Here is a 16,855-nt window from a genome sequence, read left to right as displayed (position 1 = left end):
AGGAGTAACAATTCAGGAGGGAGCAACATCCAGGCACCGTTATCAACCCAGGAAGAAGCAACAATCGAAGAAGGGTGCAACGGAACGCATCGGTATGCGAAAGTGAAAAGTGAAAGTGAAAATTGTTAGTGACCGTGCTGTGAAGTGTTTTCGGGGTGAGAAGCAGGTACAGTGACCGGGCTGGCCCAACAGCTGATTTTCGTTCGGGTCTTTGACCTTGCTGTGACCGACAGCGGTGCATTGGCCGGGCCCTATTGTCAGCGCAGTAGGTCAACTTGCAGATGAATGGGTAAGTCGAATTTCAATTATTTCTCTATTAACCCTTTGCATTCGAGGAATGTTTCGGTACGCAGAAATCCAGTCTGCTTTTTCAGTACAGTTTTTAATAACAAACGGTTACAAATGGTTCTTACCGCATTTATTTTAATTTTCTGATAATAATTCTTATTTTAATTTTAAAACACTCTGGCGAGAAGCGTCACTCGGGTGCGAAGGGTTAATTTTCTAAAAATTCCGAGATTTTATTCCTTCTTCCTTGGAAACAGCGAATACAAATAATTAATAAAAAGTAAATTCCATTTAGTAATTTACGTACTAACTACGTAGTAATTCACGAATTAGGTAACAGTTGCAGTGGTAGTATTTTTAATTATTTGTACTCGTTCCTCGATGTATTTTCAACGCGCATCTTGCTACCTACCCGGCGCGGTGGCTCTCCGAGGTCGGACGGCCCTGAGCGCGCGGAAGGCGAGCGCCGTGATTGGTCAGTGTTTTTCGTTAATAATTCAAAAACGAAGCCCCATCCGACATTTTTGCAAAGGAAATTGTTGCTTAGAATTGTCTCACCTACCCCCCATTTCCGTTTCTTACACTATTTACGGGACACCCTGTATACTTTTCTTGGTCTAATGTCATAGAATTTTTCCCGCACTCATAGTTAATATTTATTCCTAAATAAGTTCTTATCTGGCCCATATCTTTCATTCGGAATCTTACAGCTAACTTCTTCTTAATAAATTCTATTAATTTTTTATTTCTACCACAAATTAATAAATCATCTACGAAAATTATCAAATAAATTTTCTCGTTATTATTTTCCATGTAATATAAACAGTAGTCAATTTCACTACGTTTAAATCCCAATCCTGTCAAATACTCATCTAAACATTCGTACCACGCTCGTGGACTTTCGCGCAGTCCGTACAAAGACTTAATAAGTTTACATACTCTTCCCGTATTATCATCGTACCCTTGAGGTTGTTTTACATATACTTCGGATTTAATTTTTCCATTTAGGAATGCTGCTTCTACATCCATTTGATCTATCCGTAAACCGTTCTGTACGCAATAAGTTAATAATATTTTCAACGTTTGTGTTCTCGCAACAGGTGAATAAATGTCCTCAAGTATTTCCTTTTGTTGAAACCCTCTTACTACAATTCTAGCTTTGAATTTATCCTCAGACTTCTTTGTGTAGACCCATTTTAAATCTAATACTTTTTCCTCCTTTGGTTTTCCAACTAATTTCCATGTATCGTTCTTATTTAAACATTCAATTTCTCTATTCATCGCATCTCGCCATTTCTCACTATCACTACTATTTATCACCTCATTATAGTTTTCCGGATTATCTACGCTTACGTAATTTACATAAATACAATTCGTTATCGGATTTCCATACCTGTTTACAAGACCTTTCTTCCTCTCTGACCTTCTAGGTAATGTTACATTTTTATCGCTAGCACTTGGTACATTATTCACATGCTCGTTACTTTCATTCATTTCCTTTTCATCCGAATCGTTATCTTCATTTTCCTCAACATCGTTTTTGCATTCCTGATTAATCTCATTTTCACTTAACTCATTTCCATTAATTTCCTCGTTATCTCTAAATCCAACTAAATTTACATCTTCTTCAACAATATCAACATGTTTAGCTATAATTACTTTATTATTCATTAAGACTCTATAACCTACTTCTTCGTATCCGACCAATACCCCTAACTCTGCTTTTCTATCCCACTTACTTTCCCTTTTAACTTCCGGGACTCTTACAAAAACTCTACTCCCATATAATTTCAAGTTACTAATATCGGGTCTTTCTCCCATCATAATTTCATACGGAGTCTTTTTCTCAATTGTATTTGCCAAGGTTCTATTCTTTAAATAAACAGCTGTTTTAATTACCTCCGGCCACAATCTACCATTTATTCTCGCATCAGATAATAAACATCGCGCGGTATCCATTGCCGACCTATTGTATCGTTCCGCCGTTCCGTTCAATTCGTGAACATACGGAGGACACGACTCAATAAAAATTCCCTTTTCTTTAGCAAAATTATACATATCTTTATTTAAAAATTCTTTTCCGTTATCGCATCTTAATCGCTTAATTCTATTTCCAATTAAATTTTCTAATTGATTTACATACGTGACAAAACAATCATAAACTTCACTTTTTTCTTTAATTGGGTATACTTTTGCAGCTTTACTATAATCATCTATTAAAATTAAGAAATATTTCTCCCCCCTAAATCCAATTATCCTATGGGGTCCATTTACATCTGCATGAATAATTTCTCCTATATTCCTTGCTCTCTGTCTATTATTTTCAAACCTCGTATTAGTCATTTTACTTTGTGCACACGTACCACACTTCAAATACTCACTCTCTAAATTACTCGGTAGTCCTTCGACTAACTTATTCCAAATACTTAAAATTTAGATGTCCTAACATCCTATGATATTTTTCCTTCAACGTCATACCATTCTTTACATTTTCGGTCACATAGTTTTGTTTACTTTCAAAAACGGTATTTATCTTGTACACATTATTCACCTTATTCGCGACTGCTATCAAATTATTCTCTCTCGTGTAAATCTTTGAGGTATTTCCTATTGAAACAATTTTGGCCTTATCTGCGATTTTTCCAAAACTCATTAAATTTCTATCCATTTCTTTTACAAAAAAAACGTCTTTTAATTCTATTTCCGTTTCATTATAATTTGTCACAAACTTAGCTATAATATCTCCTACACTAGTTGCTTTTACTGTACGACCATCTCCAACTTTCACACTTATCGGATTACTTAATTTACTAACCTTTACAAAATATTTATCTTCATTTATAATATGATCCGAACATCCGCTATCTAAGACCCATTCTAATTTATTTTCGCAATTATTCACCTCGACATTGCAGCCTACTCTATTTTCTACCTCAGTTGCGAAGGTCATCCTTCCTTGGTCTGCGCTCTGACGATCTTGCCGTTGTTGACCGCCTCGTCCCCGTTGTCCTGCGCCTCGACCTCTGATGTTGCCGCTGCCTCTGCCCTGGCTGTAGCCGTCTCGCTGCTGTTGGTGGTAATGGCGTGCGCCTCCTCGCGCTTGCTGCTGTCCACCTCCCCTCGAGTATCTCCAGTAATTTCCAGCGCTGCCCTGACTCATGCACTCGTACTGAAAATGCCCTGGTTTTCCGCATTTATAACACGTTCTGTCCTTTTTCATCTCACTTTTGAATACATTTGAATTCACACCTTTATTTCTTGAATTTTGATTTTCCTCTTTTTTTCTGTCTTCGCATAGTTTAATTTTATTAATTACGTAATCCACAGTTCTATCTCCTTCGGGTAATACATCGACTAAATCTCCAATATGACTTAATGAACTTGGCAGCGTTCTCAACGTGTAGTTTAATTTTTCTTTTTCAGTCACTGTAGCGCCTGCATTTTTTAGTTCAATTATTAATGTAGGGTGTAAACGATTTGTGGTGCGTGCGAACGGTCGGTGTCATCCCGCGACGGGATGGCACCAGTATGTTTGTGGATTTGAGTGCCTGGGCCTTGAAAACTTTCGTGAGGTATGAATTGGTCATTGTTGCGTGCGTGCGGTCGGTGTCGTCTTGCGTCTGGACGGCGCCGGGATGTTTGGGAAATAGGGTGACTGCGTTTAGAAAATGTCGAGTGGCTGAAAGAATGCGAGGAAGAGTGTTTGGCACTGAGCGACTGAACCGTGAGAATGAAACGATTAGCAAGGCGTGTACGTGACTGCGTGAACCTGGACCATGGATGCGAGGATTTTGGGTGTGAGTGAAAAGGGATGATTGCGTGAGAAAGATAGAGCGACTGAGGGTGAATGCTATACGTGCGTGAATGTTCGGCGGCGCGGCAGTTGATAGACGACATTGAATAAGCGAGAGTGCGTTATAGCGAGGGAAGCGATTTGTGTTTTATTATTATTCTGTTATCCTATTTTTAATAAACTATTGTTATTTGATTGACAAATCCTCGTCCAAACTTTATTTGCGAACGACCTCTCCTAGCCAACACACTAGTTTCCTACATTAATTTTTCAAACTCACTGTAAAATTCACTTGTTTCTGTATAATCTCTTAATCTAATTTTATCTAATTTATTTCTCACACATATCTGTAGTGAGGTTGATTCACGCAGATATAGTTTATCTAATTTCTTAATTATTCCATAACTTGTTGTTTCATCATTTATAAATTCCATTTGTCTATTTGACAAGGCACTATATATATAGTTCATCGCTTTCAAATCTGTATCATTCCATACGGCTTCATTATCCGTTCCGGATCTCTCTCGTTCAATAACTTTCTCACACTTCTTCATCCTCAAAAATATTGTAATTCTCTTCTTCCACGTGCTGTAGTCTTTTCCATCGAAAATTGGTAGCGTCATCTTGAACTCGTCCGCCATATTGACTCCTCTCTTTTGTTCGTTTTCTTCAGAAGCTTTATTCACTTTATTCAACGTTATAATTTTCTTTACGATATCCACAAATCGTTTTCCACTTTCTTCCTGTTTCACTGAGTTTTTGATCACTTCACCTGACCTCTCTTTACCTTTTATATCACTTTTCGAACCGCTGCCACGTGTTCCCATATCCTCACTTACTCAATGAACCACGGACCTGCTACCATGTTGAAATAATGATCCATTGTCGTCTCCCGATTGTTGTTTTATTTATTTAACATAGGACATTTCTTTCCTTTATAATACCACCGAACATAGACCACTGGCTTACAGAATAGAACTACCGTACGGCGTGCTCTCGTAACAAAACCCCATCGTCGATTTCAACCGTCCATTGTTTTATCGATTATTTCGCGCGTCGTTCGCGCGGCATCTCACACGATGACGATACACACACAAGCTAAATTTACTCTTATTTCATCAAATTGTATTTATTCAAATAACCAAATTTAGAATCGGTTCAAGCTATACATATAAAATATATGATAGACACTAAATATTGATTTTTTTAAAATAACCAATCCTTTCCAAATCCATAAAATAGCCTGCAGTGAAAATGGCGGCCGCGAGCGACCCGAAACCATAGAATTTTCGAGAGACAAGGCTATTTTTATCGCGAAAACGACCGATCATAAACGGCTAATACGACGGAGGCTGCGTCAATTAACCGTGGCCTGGATTTTAAGCTTCGTTCGAAAGCTCGCTTTCCACTCGTATCCTCCCCTCGTTAGCAAGAAGCGTCGGGTAGGATTTCAGGAGCTGTCGTCACGTGACGATCGAAGAAACGGCTACACGGGTGTAGCCCGTTCACCTGGCGACGACAGAATAATGAAAATACGAGGCGGCGATCGTGTGGTCGGAAACGAGCAATTGGTCACGGTCGTTAGTAAACCGTTAGTACGGTACGTCTCTCTGTCGCACTGTCCCCGTGCGCGCTCTCTCCCGTTTCTACCCTCTCCAGCGTGTCGCAATTTGCGAATTAATTTCCCTGAACTGCCCCGCTCGTCAGGCGAATTCTATTTTCCCGGAGGATTATGAGCGACCTGGCGACGGCGTACGTAAATGGTTGGAGCAAGTCGGACGGTAAAACCGCTCCTTAATGACCGGCTGCTCCGACGCCATTCATTGTCTCGCGGCAGGATATGCGAGCAGAATGCACGAACGAGCCCCGGGTCTTTGCGAGCCTGTTGCGTGGTCCACGCCCATCCCGTAAACCGACAAATTTCTATTATCAAACCTGCTCCAACGGATGTCCGACATTCTCCTCGCGAAGACGCCCGATCGGATCTCACTACGTTGCCCCCATCGATTTCCAAAGGGGCGAACCACCAAATGTCATCCAAATCGGCTACGTTTACCCCCTCGATAATTATTTCCAACAAAATATTTAAATCACCGACGATATTTGATTTTGTGACCTCAGAAACGACCTGTCGATTTCAATCCTTCGTTGAATCGTGTTTTAGAATGCATAACAACGTTCTTAATTGTTCGTCAGAGTACTAAAATCCCCGAATGTATTGATGTTACAGTTTCGGAAAATGTACGATAGAATTTTCTATAGCAAGTCGATGGTAACGCGGTCAGGAAAATATGTAGAAAAGTTTGGAAATGGATGAAAGTTTAAGCACCCAATGGATTCGCGTGCAACGTTCGTCGAACACGCCCAGCGATTTTTCCCGGAGCCGTTGACCTCGCGGCAGCGTCAACCTTGCGCACGTTTCACGGCCCGATTCTGCATAGAATGTAAATACGATCGGTTGCACACGACCACCATTCGACTCCTCTCACTCGAGAACGTGCACGACTCGACCGTCGGGCCCATTTCTCACGGTCCAGTCACGCGGGGACCTTTGAGGAAGCATGATTACGCAAACGTACCGTGAATACGAACGAATCCGGCTGCCCTCGGCGTATCGTGAAAGAATTGGCTTAGGTTCGTAGAACCTAACAAACAATCTTCTGTGGTGAGTCTTTCGCCCGTAAATAAATAAACAAATAAATTTCGAATGCTTTCGACTAAAAAAATCTGCATGTTCGTCGTATCTTCTCGAGATTTTTTCCGACAAACTTCAAAGCGGCGCTTACCGCGAGGAACTTTCTTCTAATTGTGCGTCGCGCGAACTTGGAGCGATCGATACTAGGGGAATTTTATTCGAAGCCCGCGCGAAAGCAAATAGAAAATAAGAGAACGTAGTCTAGACGCGGTTGGATTCTTCGATAGTAAAAAGAAACGAACGAATCGTATTGTCGTAGGCATTCCTCCAGCAGCCATTTTATTTCTCTGTATCTGGGCTCGATTCGGCCCAGACCCGACAGAGCGCGCGTTGTTCGCGTGTATTCGCGTAGAAGACCGACCGGAGAAGAAAGAAAACGAGCAGCTCGGAAAGAAATAACGAGAGACTCGCACTCATTATTTACGGAGTAAATACGTCGTAAAAAAAAAAGGAAGCGACCGGGTGAAACAGGAGAAATTAGCCGGTTGGACTTCGCTGCGTGTTGCTTGAAAGTTTAAAAAGGGCGAAAGGATCCGCTAATTGGGTTCGTTTGAGGGAAAGTCCTTTAGATTTTCGACCAACGTAATTCATGCGAAACCCATTTTCCACCCTGTTCTTTGAGTTCCAATACTATCTTTCGACGATAGATTCTCCAATAAACCGAATTATCGACTCTCTTTCCTCGTTACACTGTTACGAATTACTTATGCACCGGTAGCCCAATTCCAAATATTTCCATCAAGTCGTCGCGAACCACGGTTTACCCAAATTTATTTATTTACGGCGTACAGTAATTTATATCAGCGAAACACCGGCCGCGAAACGATGAAAATTAATTCCTCGTCCGGATCGTAAACCACCCTCGCGAGCAGAGATCAACGGGCGGAGGTTTAGGGCACCATGGTGTAACTATCGTTAATAGAGGAGGATAATTGGAGAGGCGCGCTCGCGCTCGCGATAAATTATACATTCGGTGAATTCTTCGAGGAAGAATGGCCAGCAGGATTCACGGTTCAATTAAGACCGCCGGTTTGAAGCCGTGCAATTTAATCACGAGTCGCTGATATCCAAGGAACGCTCGGCCAGATCGTTCCGGCTAACAATGGCGACTGTATCGTTCCTATGGTCGGTGGCGCAATTACGATCTCGACAATGCTTTTCCCGTGTTTCCTCTCGGTGGCCTCCTTTGTGTCAGAGGCCCCGGCGTTGCTTTTCGTTCTCGTTAATTAAGAAAAAAACGTCTCTCTTTTTTTCTGTTTTCGAGGTCTCTGTGCCCGGGCGCCAGGCACAAATGAGTTACTTGGTAATTGCCGGAGACCTGGCAGAGAAGGAAATTTGAGGGAAACGCGTGTGACTACGCTGTGTGTGCACACGCGGCAGTTAGCTCCGTTCCTCTCTACGTTTTTGCTCCTCGAAGCCCGGCCTCTTTGTTAATTCGCGAGCCAACCGACGAGGGGGGAGAAACGGGGGGAACTTGATGGGCCACTTGCTCCGCTTGCTAATTGCCACCGTCGATTTACGATTTACGATTAACGATTAATACAACTTTCCATATCGGTCCATTTCGCGTGTGCCTGTTGTTATCAACTTCGATACGAAACCTGTTTCGAACCGATGGGACACGCTAAAGCATGCAAAGAGAAGTCGAAAAGTCCTTTACCATATTTCGATCGGATGCTTCGTTATCGAGATATAAACAGTTGAAGAATTTGCGTACGCGAATGCACGGATACAAGTGAATTACGTCCGCGCAGGCGCGGGATCAGCTGACTCGCACGCGTCACGATTCGAATCGCTAAACTTTCACCGCTTAAATCTTGTAAACGGAGAGAGCGATTGCGAAACGGTAAAGGACTTTCCGATTTCTTTTTGCTCGACAAATTTATATCGTTCGTCAGTATTTAATTTCTTTCACTTTAGACCGTTCTCTAGCTTGCATACTCTCTGTATCCAGGGTTTATTTCACAAATAAATAAAACATAATAAAAGACATTTCTGTGAAAGTTCGGGTCTAGTCGAAGGTGTCGAATAAAAATCGAAAAGAAACGAACGTGCCGGAAGACGATGAAATATCTTCCAGCGCCAAGAACGGATGAAATACCAGCCCGTGTACACTTTTAATCATCCCCAACCCTCGATTTCAACGGTTTATTTCGACCGATTGCCGGCGCGACTACGGCAAAGACACGATTTCCACGGTTCCGTGACCCGGTTCACCCGGTGGCTGGTGTTCGTTATACGGCGCGAGAAACACGCCCGAGCGTACACACGGGTCGAAGCGATTAATTTACTTGAAAACTTTCGTAATCAGACCGCGAGCGTTGCTCCTCTCGCGATAGGGCGTGATGCTTTTAATATAATTTATGTGGCTGAAGAGCGTCGAAGTGGGAAACGTCGAGAGAGCGGGATAGCTTCAACGGCGTCGTTGACGCGTTAACTGCTCGACAAAAATTGCTGAAACGGTTAGCGTTCGCGGAAGTTTCCCATGAATACTTTCGCGGAATTATTCGTTCCGCCACGTTTGCTTTTCCGCTTCATAGAGTCACGAGAAACATCGATTTCAAACTAATTTTCGTCAATGCGTCGACCGCCATGACAATTTTCAATGTAAGAAGACTCCCTCGACGTGTGTTCAAATTACAGAATCTGTTTTATAATATTCCTAATCGAAGGGACATTATTTACAATTTTGTAAGTATTAAGGTCTATCGTGAACAATATTGTAACACGTTGTTTAACTCGAGGAAGATACAGTTGAGCAAAATAATGTGATTCTCGTGATAAATAAACAGAATAATTTTAAATATTAAAACTATTAGCCTAATGCAGTGTCGTCTGCACAGATAATAAGTGGGAAATAATGATCGAGGAATGAAATCGATGCTCCTCCGTGTCGTGAATCCATGGGGAGACCGTATGGATCCGGCAGACCTCTAACCCCAGACCCTATTCTCGTTTCTGGGATAATCATTTCCGGAGATGGGAAAATTCCTCTGGGAAGAATCAAGGGGACAGTCTCGTAGAGCCCTCGACTCCCAGTTATCTTTATTTCACCGTCGTCCGGGTGGTTTTCGATTCGCTCGGACCTTCTCCGGGCAAAAGAGGATGACAAGAACGCTCGCCCGATCGTACAGGATTATCCTGCTGACTTAACGCGACCTGTCGACGATAGAAAAAACCCAAGGGGGCGCAAAGGTCAAGAATGTCGGATCCGACGATTGCTAGGACGTTCGAGGCTCCCCTGTCAATCGCGTTTCTCGTCACTCGAAGAACGCAAAGAGGGCGAGCTTTCAGGATCCTCTGGGTGAAATACGATTATACGGGCGTCCTGGCGGAGGTCCCCGGTCGGAAAAAGGGAAAACGCGCGCTCGGAAAAACCGTACCGGAGATTTCGCCTTGAAAACAGCGGAATGATAATGGCGGCGTCTCGTTCACAGAAATGGTCACGATCTTCGCGCAGCGCAGGCTCTCAGCCTCGTTATCTCTGAGCTCCACGGCGTAGACGTTAATCCGGGCTTTCTTAATCCTTCCCTTCCACGGATGTATCAGTGAGAAACGTGACCCCGATGTGTTGGGGCAAAGTTCCTCGGAGCAACGAATAATCCTCGAATCGGTGTCCCCGATACGGCCGCTCCATGCCAAATCGGGCAATCTTCGACTCAATGCTTCGTACCTGACTGCAATTTTAATACATCGCGACCATACTTATACGTCGTTCGATAATTCTTGTCATTTATATTCCCTTCGATCTATTCTTCGCACCGAGAAACCTGAACGAGTCTTGTCCATCGCGGTCGAGTGACCGTTCGTTCGGGAATTCCCTCGGACGGTTCACAATGGCGGGCAAAGGGTATAGCCGAATAAGGGGGTCAAATGTGCCCTTGAACCAAATTTGACATACGATGGATCCATCGATAGAGCATCAGAAAAAAACATTCTGTACTAAATTTGAACCCTCTATCATGTTCGGAAGGGTAGTTATTGGGAAAATTCGGATTAGCGAATTTGTGCCTATTTCCCCTATTTAATCGAGTATGAAAATTATGAAAAAAATCTGGTGCATTGCGACTATTGAGATACGTGTTTGAGAATTTTTTCCGATTTTTCGATTTCAAATCCTAGGTGTGAAAAATTAAAAACGCAAAAAAACGCAGAAAAATACCGATTTCGTATTGAAGCATTCGAGACACTAGATTTATATAATTACTGTAAATGCATATTGTCATTGGTTATGTCCCTGAATTTTTTCAGATTTTTTGGCTGGGTGCGCCGTAGTAGCAAAAATCAAAAACCGATTTTTTCGGCGTTTTTCGCGTGAAAAAGCAACTTATACTTTGAATTTTTGTATTCCCTTTAATAGATAACTATATTCTGTGGTTTTAAACATTTCCATGTTGAGTAAAACAGTGTATACAAGAAGAAAAGCAAAAATAAGTCAAGAAAAAAAACGTGTTATGCGCGTTGTATTTAGTAGTATCAGCATTATTTCCAAGAGATGCGATGGTGCAGTGAGTAAGATGCTTGGCTGCGAGACTGCTGCAAACTTTTTGACGCGCGTTCGCGCCCTGCTACGGTACATTTTTTTTTATCATATTAATTTTTTTTTTCAATTTCTAACTAAACGACAATGAAAAACTATTAGTTTATTAATATTTAAAAAATATTTTTACCTAAAATATACGCAAAAACAATTATAGAGCAGTTTCTATTCCATCATTTCTCTAGTCGTATATTTGCTTAAATATCCTACTGTTTCATTTTTTCTACGTTAAATGAATATACGTACTTAGTTTTAAAATCGCATACCTTTAATAACTTTGAATAGTGGAAGAAGCTTTCTTCAATAAAAAGAACATTAGCAGTCTTTGCATATAGTTACGGATATCATGATGACAAGATTTATGATGTGCAAGGTTTATTTAGGTATTCTCCAGTTGCAGATGTTCCAGGTACAATCGTTTCGTCCAAAAAGATCCCGGCTGCGGAAGTTTCGATAGAGGGTGTTCTGATTGAAGATGTTTCATGCGAAGATTCCTCACGTTGTGAAAATTGGTCAACTGGTGTTTCGAAATTCACCTCGCGCACACGTTTTGTATTTTTGTATACAAAAATACGACACGTATTGCACAACACATCACCAGCAGTAACCACTTTGCTTAGAATTCTTGAAAACATCGTGGAATCAGCCTCTGTATTAATCCTCTTTTTCTGTCCACATGATTTGCGTATCAATTTATTACAATTAATACATCTAACGCGGACAGTTTTCCTGTCAATAAATTCAAAGCCTCTACTTGACATGTTGAGAACACGACGAATATAGGCAAACAAAAAATAGTAAAATAGTTGCTAGCTGATTGCTTTCCGTGCTGTTTGGAATTTCGTCCAAGACTGATTCATTTCTACGTCCCTTTCCTTGGAAGAAGTCATTTCACAACCGGGGGAGAGATTGGGGTATTTCAAAAATGTAAACTGCTATTCATGGATGGAATATTGTCCTGTTTTTATTGGTTGATTGAAAAGGTTGAGTTCAGTTGTTTGATCGCCCTCGAAAGACCACGCTTTAGCAGGTAGTCACCGACCGTACAAATAATTACCTAGGGACTGCATCGACGCTAAACATAAGTAATAAAATAAATGGTCATTAGCTGACCTCTGCCGCGAAGACTGCTTAGTCTTAAGCACACTCATCCAACGTAGCACACAATCACTGGATTTTAAAAACTGGGTTTATGATACGGTCGCCAGGTATGCTCTATTTTTGCTCTGATCAGCTACTTGTACGAGGGATTAAAGCGTTAAAAATTGCTTTCCTGCAATATATATTTTCGCTTTGTCGACCAGATACGCGTTTAGTGTCTTACTACCTCAATATACATAGGAATTTCCTTCCCATTCGACAAAGGCTGCTTATATTCTTTTTATTGAAGAAATCTTCTTCCACTATTCAAACTTATTAAAGGTTTGCGATTTTAAAACTAACTACGTATATTCATTTAACGTAGAAAAAATTAAACAGTGGGATATTTAAGCAAATACTAGAGAAATGATGGAATAGAAACTGCTCCATAATTGTTTTAGCGTATATTTTAGGTGAAAATGTTTTTTAAATATTAATAAACAAATAGTTTTTCACTGTCGTTTAGTTAGAAATTGAAAAAAAATCAAAATTAATATAATAAAAAAAATGTACTTTAGCAGGGCGCGAACGCGCGTCAAAAAGTCTGCAGCAGTCTCACAGTCGAGCATCTTACTTACTGCACTATCGCAGCTCTTGAAAATAATGTTGATACTTCTCAATATATCGCGCATAGCACTTTCTTTTTCGTGACTTCTTTTTGCTTTTCTTCTTGTCTACACTGTTCTGCTCAACATAGAAATGTTTAAAACCATACAATATACAGTGCTGTCTCTCAAATAGAGCGCGTTTTCGAATTCTCTATAGACGCGAAGCTATCCCCACTACTTCGTTTGTAATCACCGCGCCGCCGAGGGGAGACCGGTGCCGAGAAGCTATTAACTTTTTTCGACCGCGCCGCGACATCGGGTTTTGGATATCAAAGAGAAAGCCGAAGAAAAGTTCATAACCTTTCTCAATACATAGTGACACACCTGACACTTTGACCGCGTGAACCGTCATACGAAACTGATCTAATTTACAACTTACTCGTAATCTATTACTTGTCTCTAAGCGTTTTAATAATGATTGTTATTATTATTCTATATAGTAATTTATAAGTACATATGTAATATACAGGATGTTCGGTTGGAAGTGTTATTCCTAATTGCATTTAGATTTATTGAGCAGGAATCTTCAATTATTGATAACATGTGATAATCATTAAATGCGCAGAGGCTGGTGACCTACGCAAATGTTTTTAAGGATTTAGTTTCATCGTCGAAGATACAGCGAGTTTTTGGAAGAAGTCTCCAACGACTCACGATTGGTCCCCACGTTGGTGAAGTTGGTGTTCTGTAAAACGGTTGACATTTAATTTCATCGTTAATGGTGAATTAAATTAGTGCGCACTATTTATTCTTACTGCAAATTTGTTTACACATATACCTTATCATTCTCAAAGTATTTAATTTTCTGGCAAGGCTTCTGCCTCCAATTTTTTTTTAAATGCCTCGCCCATTATTTGTACATGGGGTTTATTATTGCCCCAGTTCTTAATGAGGGTGTCTATCCACTGTAACTCCCTCAGTTTTCGTTCTTCAAGGTTTTCATTGGCTTGAATAATCGGTAACTCTTGTGACGTTTCTAACTCCGTTACTGCTTCTTCTTCTCGATGCTGCTCTTCTTCCTCTTCTTCTCCATGCCGTTCGTCTCCTCCTTCTATTTCTTCTTCTATGTCTGCTTCCCCTTCTTGTTCCGTAATATCCATGTTTTCCACTTGATCCAATAATAAAAAGAAATCGTTTAACAGTTCCTGATTAATTGGTTCGCCATTTATTGTATGGATTAGTTCGCTTATTTCCGAATCTATTGTTGTGTTCAATGCATCTTCCGAAGAATCCTCAGAGTCTTTTGTAAAAATTTTGTTCCAGCCATTCTTAATATCATTGCTGGTGACATCTTCCCAGGCATCGCGAACTAAAAATATACAATCTTTTATTGTGAATCTAGAATAGAATTCATTAAGTCCACCCGGAAATGTCAATACGTGGCGCAACATTTTGTGTCTGTAACGTTTTTTTAATTTTGCAATAATCCCTTGATCCATCGGTTCTATAATTGATGTAGTATTTGGAGGCAGAAAAATAATTTCAAACTGTTCCTCTTCATCGTCTGTTTCAATTATGTGGCCTTGACAATTATCAACCAGCAAAATTGTCTTCCCTTGATATTTATTTTCCAATTGATACTGTTTGACACTTGATTTAAAGTGGTTCTCATACCAGTCTGCAAAAATTTGTCTATTGACCCAAGCCTGCTTTTGGAACGTATAGACTACTGGTAACGTGCCACAATTTTTTAAGGCTCTCGGATTTTGATATTTATAAATAAACAGTAGTGGCAATTTGTGTGTTCCAGTCGCATTAGCACACAAGCCAATAGTGACGCGGTCTTTTTTCATTTTTTTGCCTTCAATTTTGTGTTCTTCACAATGGACCAAAGTTTTCGAAGGAATAGCCTTCCACATTAAACCACTTTCGTCCATGTTATAATTATTGTGTTCCTCGATGCCTTCTTCCTCTACTTTCTTGGCAAAGTTAATTAAAAACCGTTCTGCACTTTCCTCATCTGCACTTCCTGCTTCCCCATGCACATGAAGTAGACGAATGTTGTGCCGTCTTTTAAATTTTGTCAGCCAGCCTCTACTTGCCGTAAACGACGACGTTCCACCAATTTCGTTGTAAAGCTCCATTGCCTTTTCCTGAAGCAGGAGGTCCGACAGTGGATCTCCTAAAGTTGCGTCCCCACTGGGTCGGCACGGCTCGGCATTTGCCGATCGGCACAGCGTTCGGCAAAAGGCGGCACAAGGCGGCACGGCCGTGCCACTGCTATGCACCGCGGCAAAGCCATTTCTTTGCCGACCCAGTGGGGACACGGCTTAACGTTCGTCTTTCAAGGAACCACTTATATAAACTGCTATCAAGGTCGTCATGTTTTGGTTTCCTCTGGTTTTTCCATTGTAATATTTGGGACCCCTGATCTGCAAAATTACGGATATTCGTTCCTTCCCTACGAATTCTCCGAACTGTGCTCTCATGAACACCATATTCTTGGGCCTGTGGGATCGGGAAAATAATGACTCCGCCCTGTTCCGTTCCGCACAATTTTATTGTTGCTGTCGTACAACGACGTGACTCGTGGTGCGGGTTACGCTCGACTCTCTGGTACGATCATCGCCACCGTACCAAGAGGCCTTCGAAAACAAAAGACGGTCAGAGACGACGACAACGGCTTTTCGGCTCACGCGGCTCTGGTCGTCTCGTGTGCAACCATCGTCTCGTGTGCAACCATACATTGTAGCGGCTTCGAACGACTAAGGCGTATGTGGTGCCTTGGCCGCCACACTACCCCCCCTGCCAGTAATTGGCACAATTACGTAAAATTGAACGACTACATTACCACTACCATTTACTCTATTATATAAAATACGTTATCCTAACTAAGATTTACATTACAGTATTTGAACAGAGTTGAAAAAAAAAGGAATTTACATGGAGTTTAATATATAATACGTAATACCTAAAAATACATGAAAGTACATAAAAGTGATGGATAAAAATAAATGGTATATGATACTTATTATAATAATGCGCAAGCCTTAAGTACTACCGCGTAATTTGAAATCGCTCGGGAAAACGTACGCGTCTACCTGAACGCGTAACACGTTGCTGTATAACCGGCGCATTGTCAGGTACGTTTGTTTGTGTGACCGGCTGATTTTCTATGCTCACGGGATCCGGTCTGTTTTCTGCTAGCATATAAGCAGGCTTTAGCCTTTCAATTGATATATTTATTTCCTTACCTCTAATGTTTATTGTAAATGTTTTTTCGCCTCGGCGCACTACGGCGTATGGACCTTCATAAGCGGGTTGTAAAATAGTTTTGGCTGAATCTGTTCGGATGAAAACATGTGTTGAACTGCTAAGATCTTTGAAAACGAATGTACGATTAACGGAATGGCGTGATGCATTAGAGGGACTCAATTTAGAAAAATGGTTGCGTAGTCTATTAGTAAAATCGGAAGCATTTTCTGTGCCTTCCGCTGAATGCGAAGACAAGAACTCTCCCGGTAATCTTAATGGCTCGCCATAAACTAATTCCGCTGAGGTAGCGCCGAGGTCTTCTTTCCAGGCGGAACGAATACCGAGTAGAACCGTCGGAAGTATTTCTGTCCACTTGTCGGATCCGTGGCACCTTATAGCCGACTTGAGCTGTCGGTGAAAACGCTCTACCATCCCATTGGCCGCTGGGTGATACGCCGTTGTGCGAAGGCGTGTGGATCCAATTAAATTGTTCAGCGCAAAAAATAATTTGGATTCGAACTGCCTACCCTGATCGGTGGTAATCCGTACGGGAGCACCAAACCGCGCTACCCAACCGTCATAAAAGGTTCGAGCTA

The 16,855-nt window shown here is 41.3% G+C and overlaps 2 protein-coding genes across 3 annotated transcripts in view; both read right to left on the bottom strand.

Moving 5' to 3' along the window:
• LOC122403680 (alpha-mannosidase 2) overlaps nucleotides 1-16,855 on the bottom strand; it is a 198,989-nt gene that overhangs the window by 154,699 nt on the left and 27,435 nt on the right. The gene's annotated exons all lie outside the window — the stretch shown is intronic.
• Nucleotides 13,862-15,148, bottom strand: LOC122403679 (jerky protein homolog-like). Its single transcript, XM_043407338.1, has one exon. The coding sequence runs from the start codon at nucleotides 15,146-15,148 to the stop codon at nucleotides 13,862-13,864; it is 1,287 nt and encodes a 428-aa protein (XP_043263273.1).

The sequence above is a fragment of the Colletes gigas genome, unplaced genomic scaffold (assembly GCF_013123115.1).
Source record: "Colletes gigas isolate AHSC1104 unplaced genomic scaffold, ASM1312311v1 Colletes_gigas_Sc00069, whole genome shotgun sequence".
In the NCBI taxonomy this organism is placed as follows: domain Eukaryota; kingdom Metazoa; phylum Arthropoda; class Insecta; order Hymenoptera; family Colletidae; genus Colletes; species Colletes gigas.
The sequence above is the reverse complement of the archived record's forward strand: the minus strand, read 5'-3'. Positions and strand labels throughout refer to the sequence as shown.

Excerpts from the sequence above, each read along its gene's own strand:
- LOC122403679 (XM_043407338.1), bottom strand. The coding sequence starts at position 15,148 with ATGGAGCTTTACAACGAAATTGGTGGAACGTCGTCGTTTACGGCAAGT.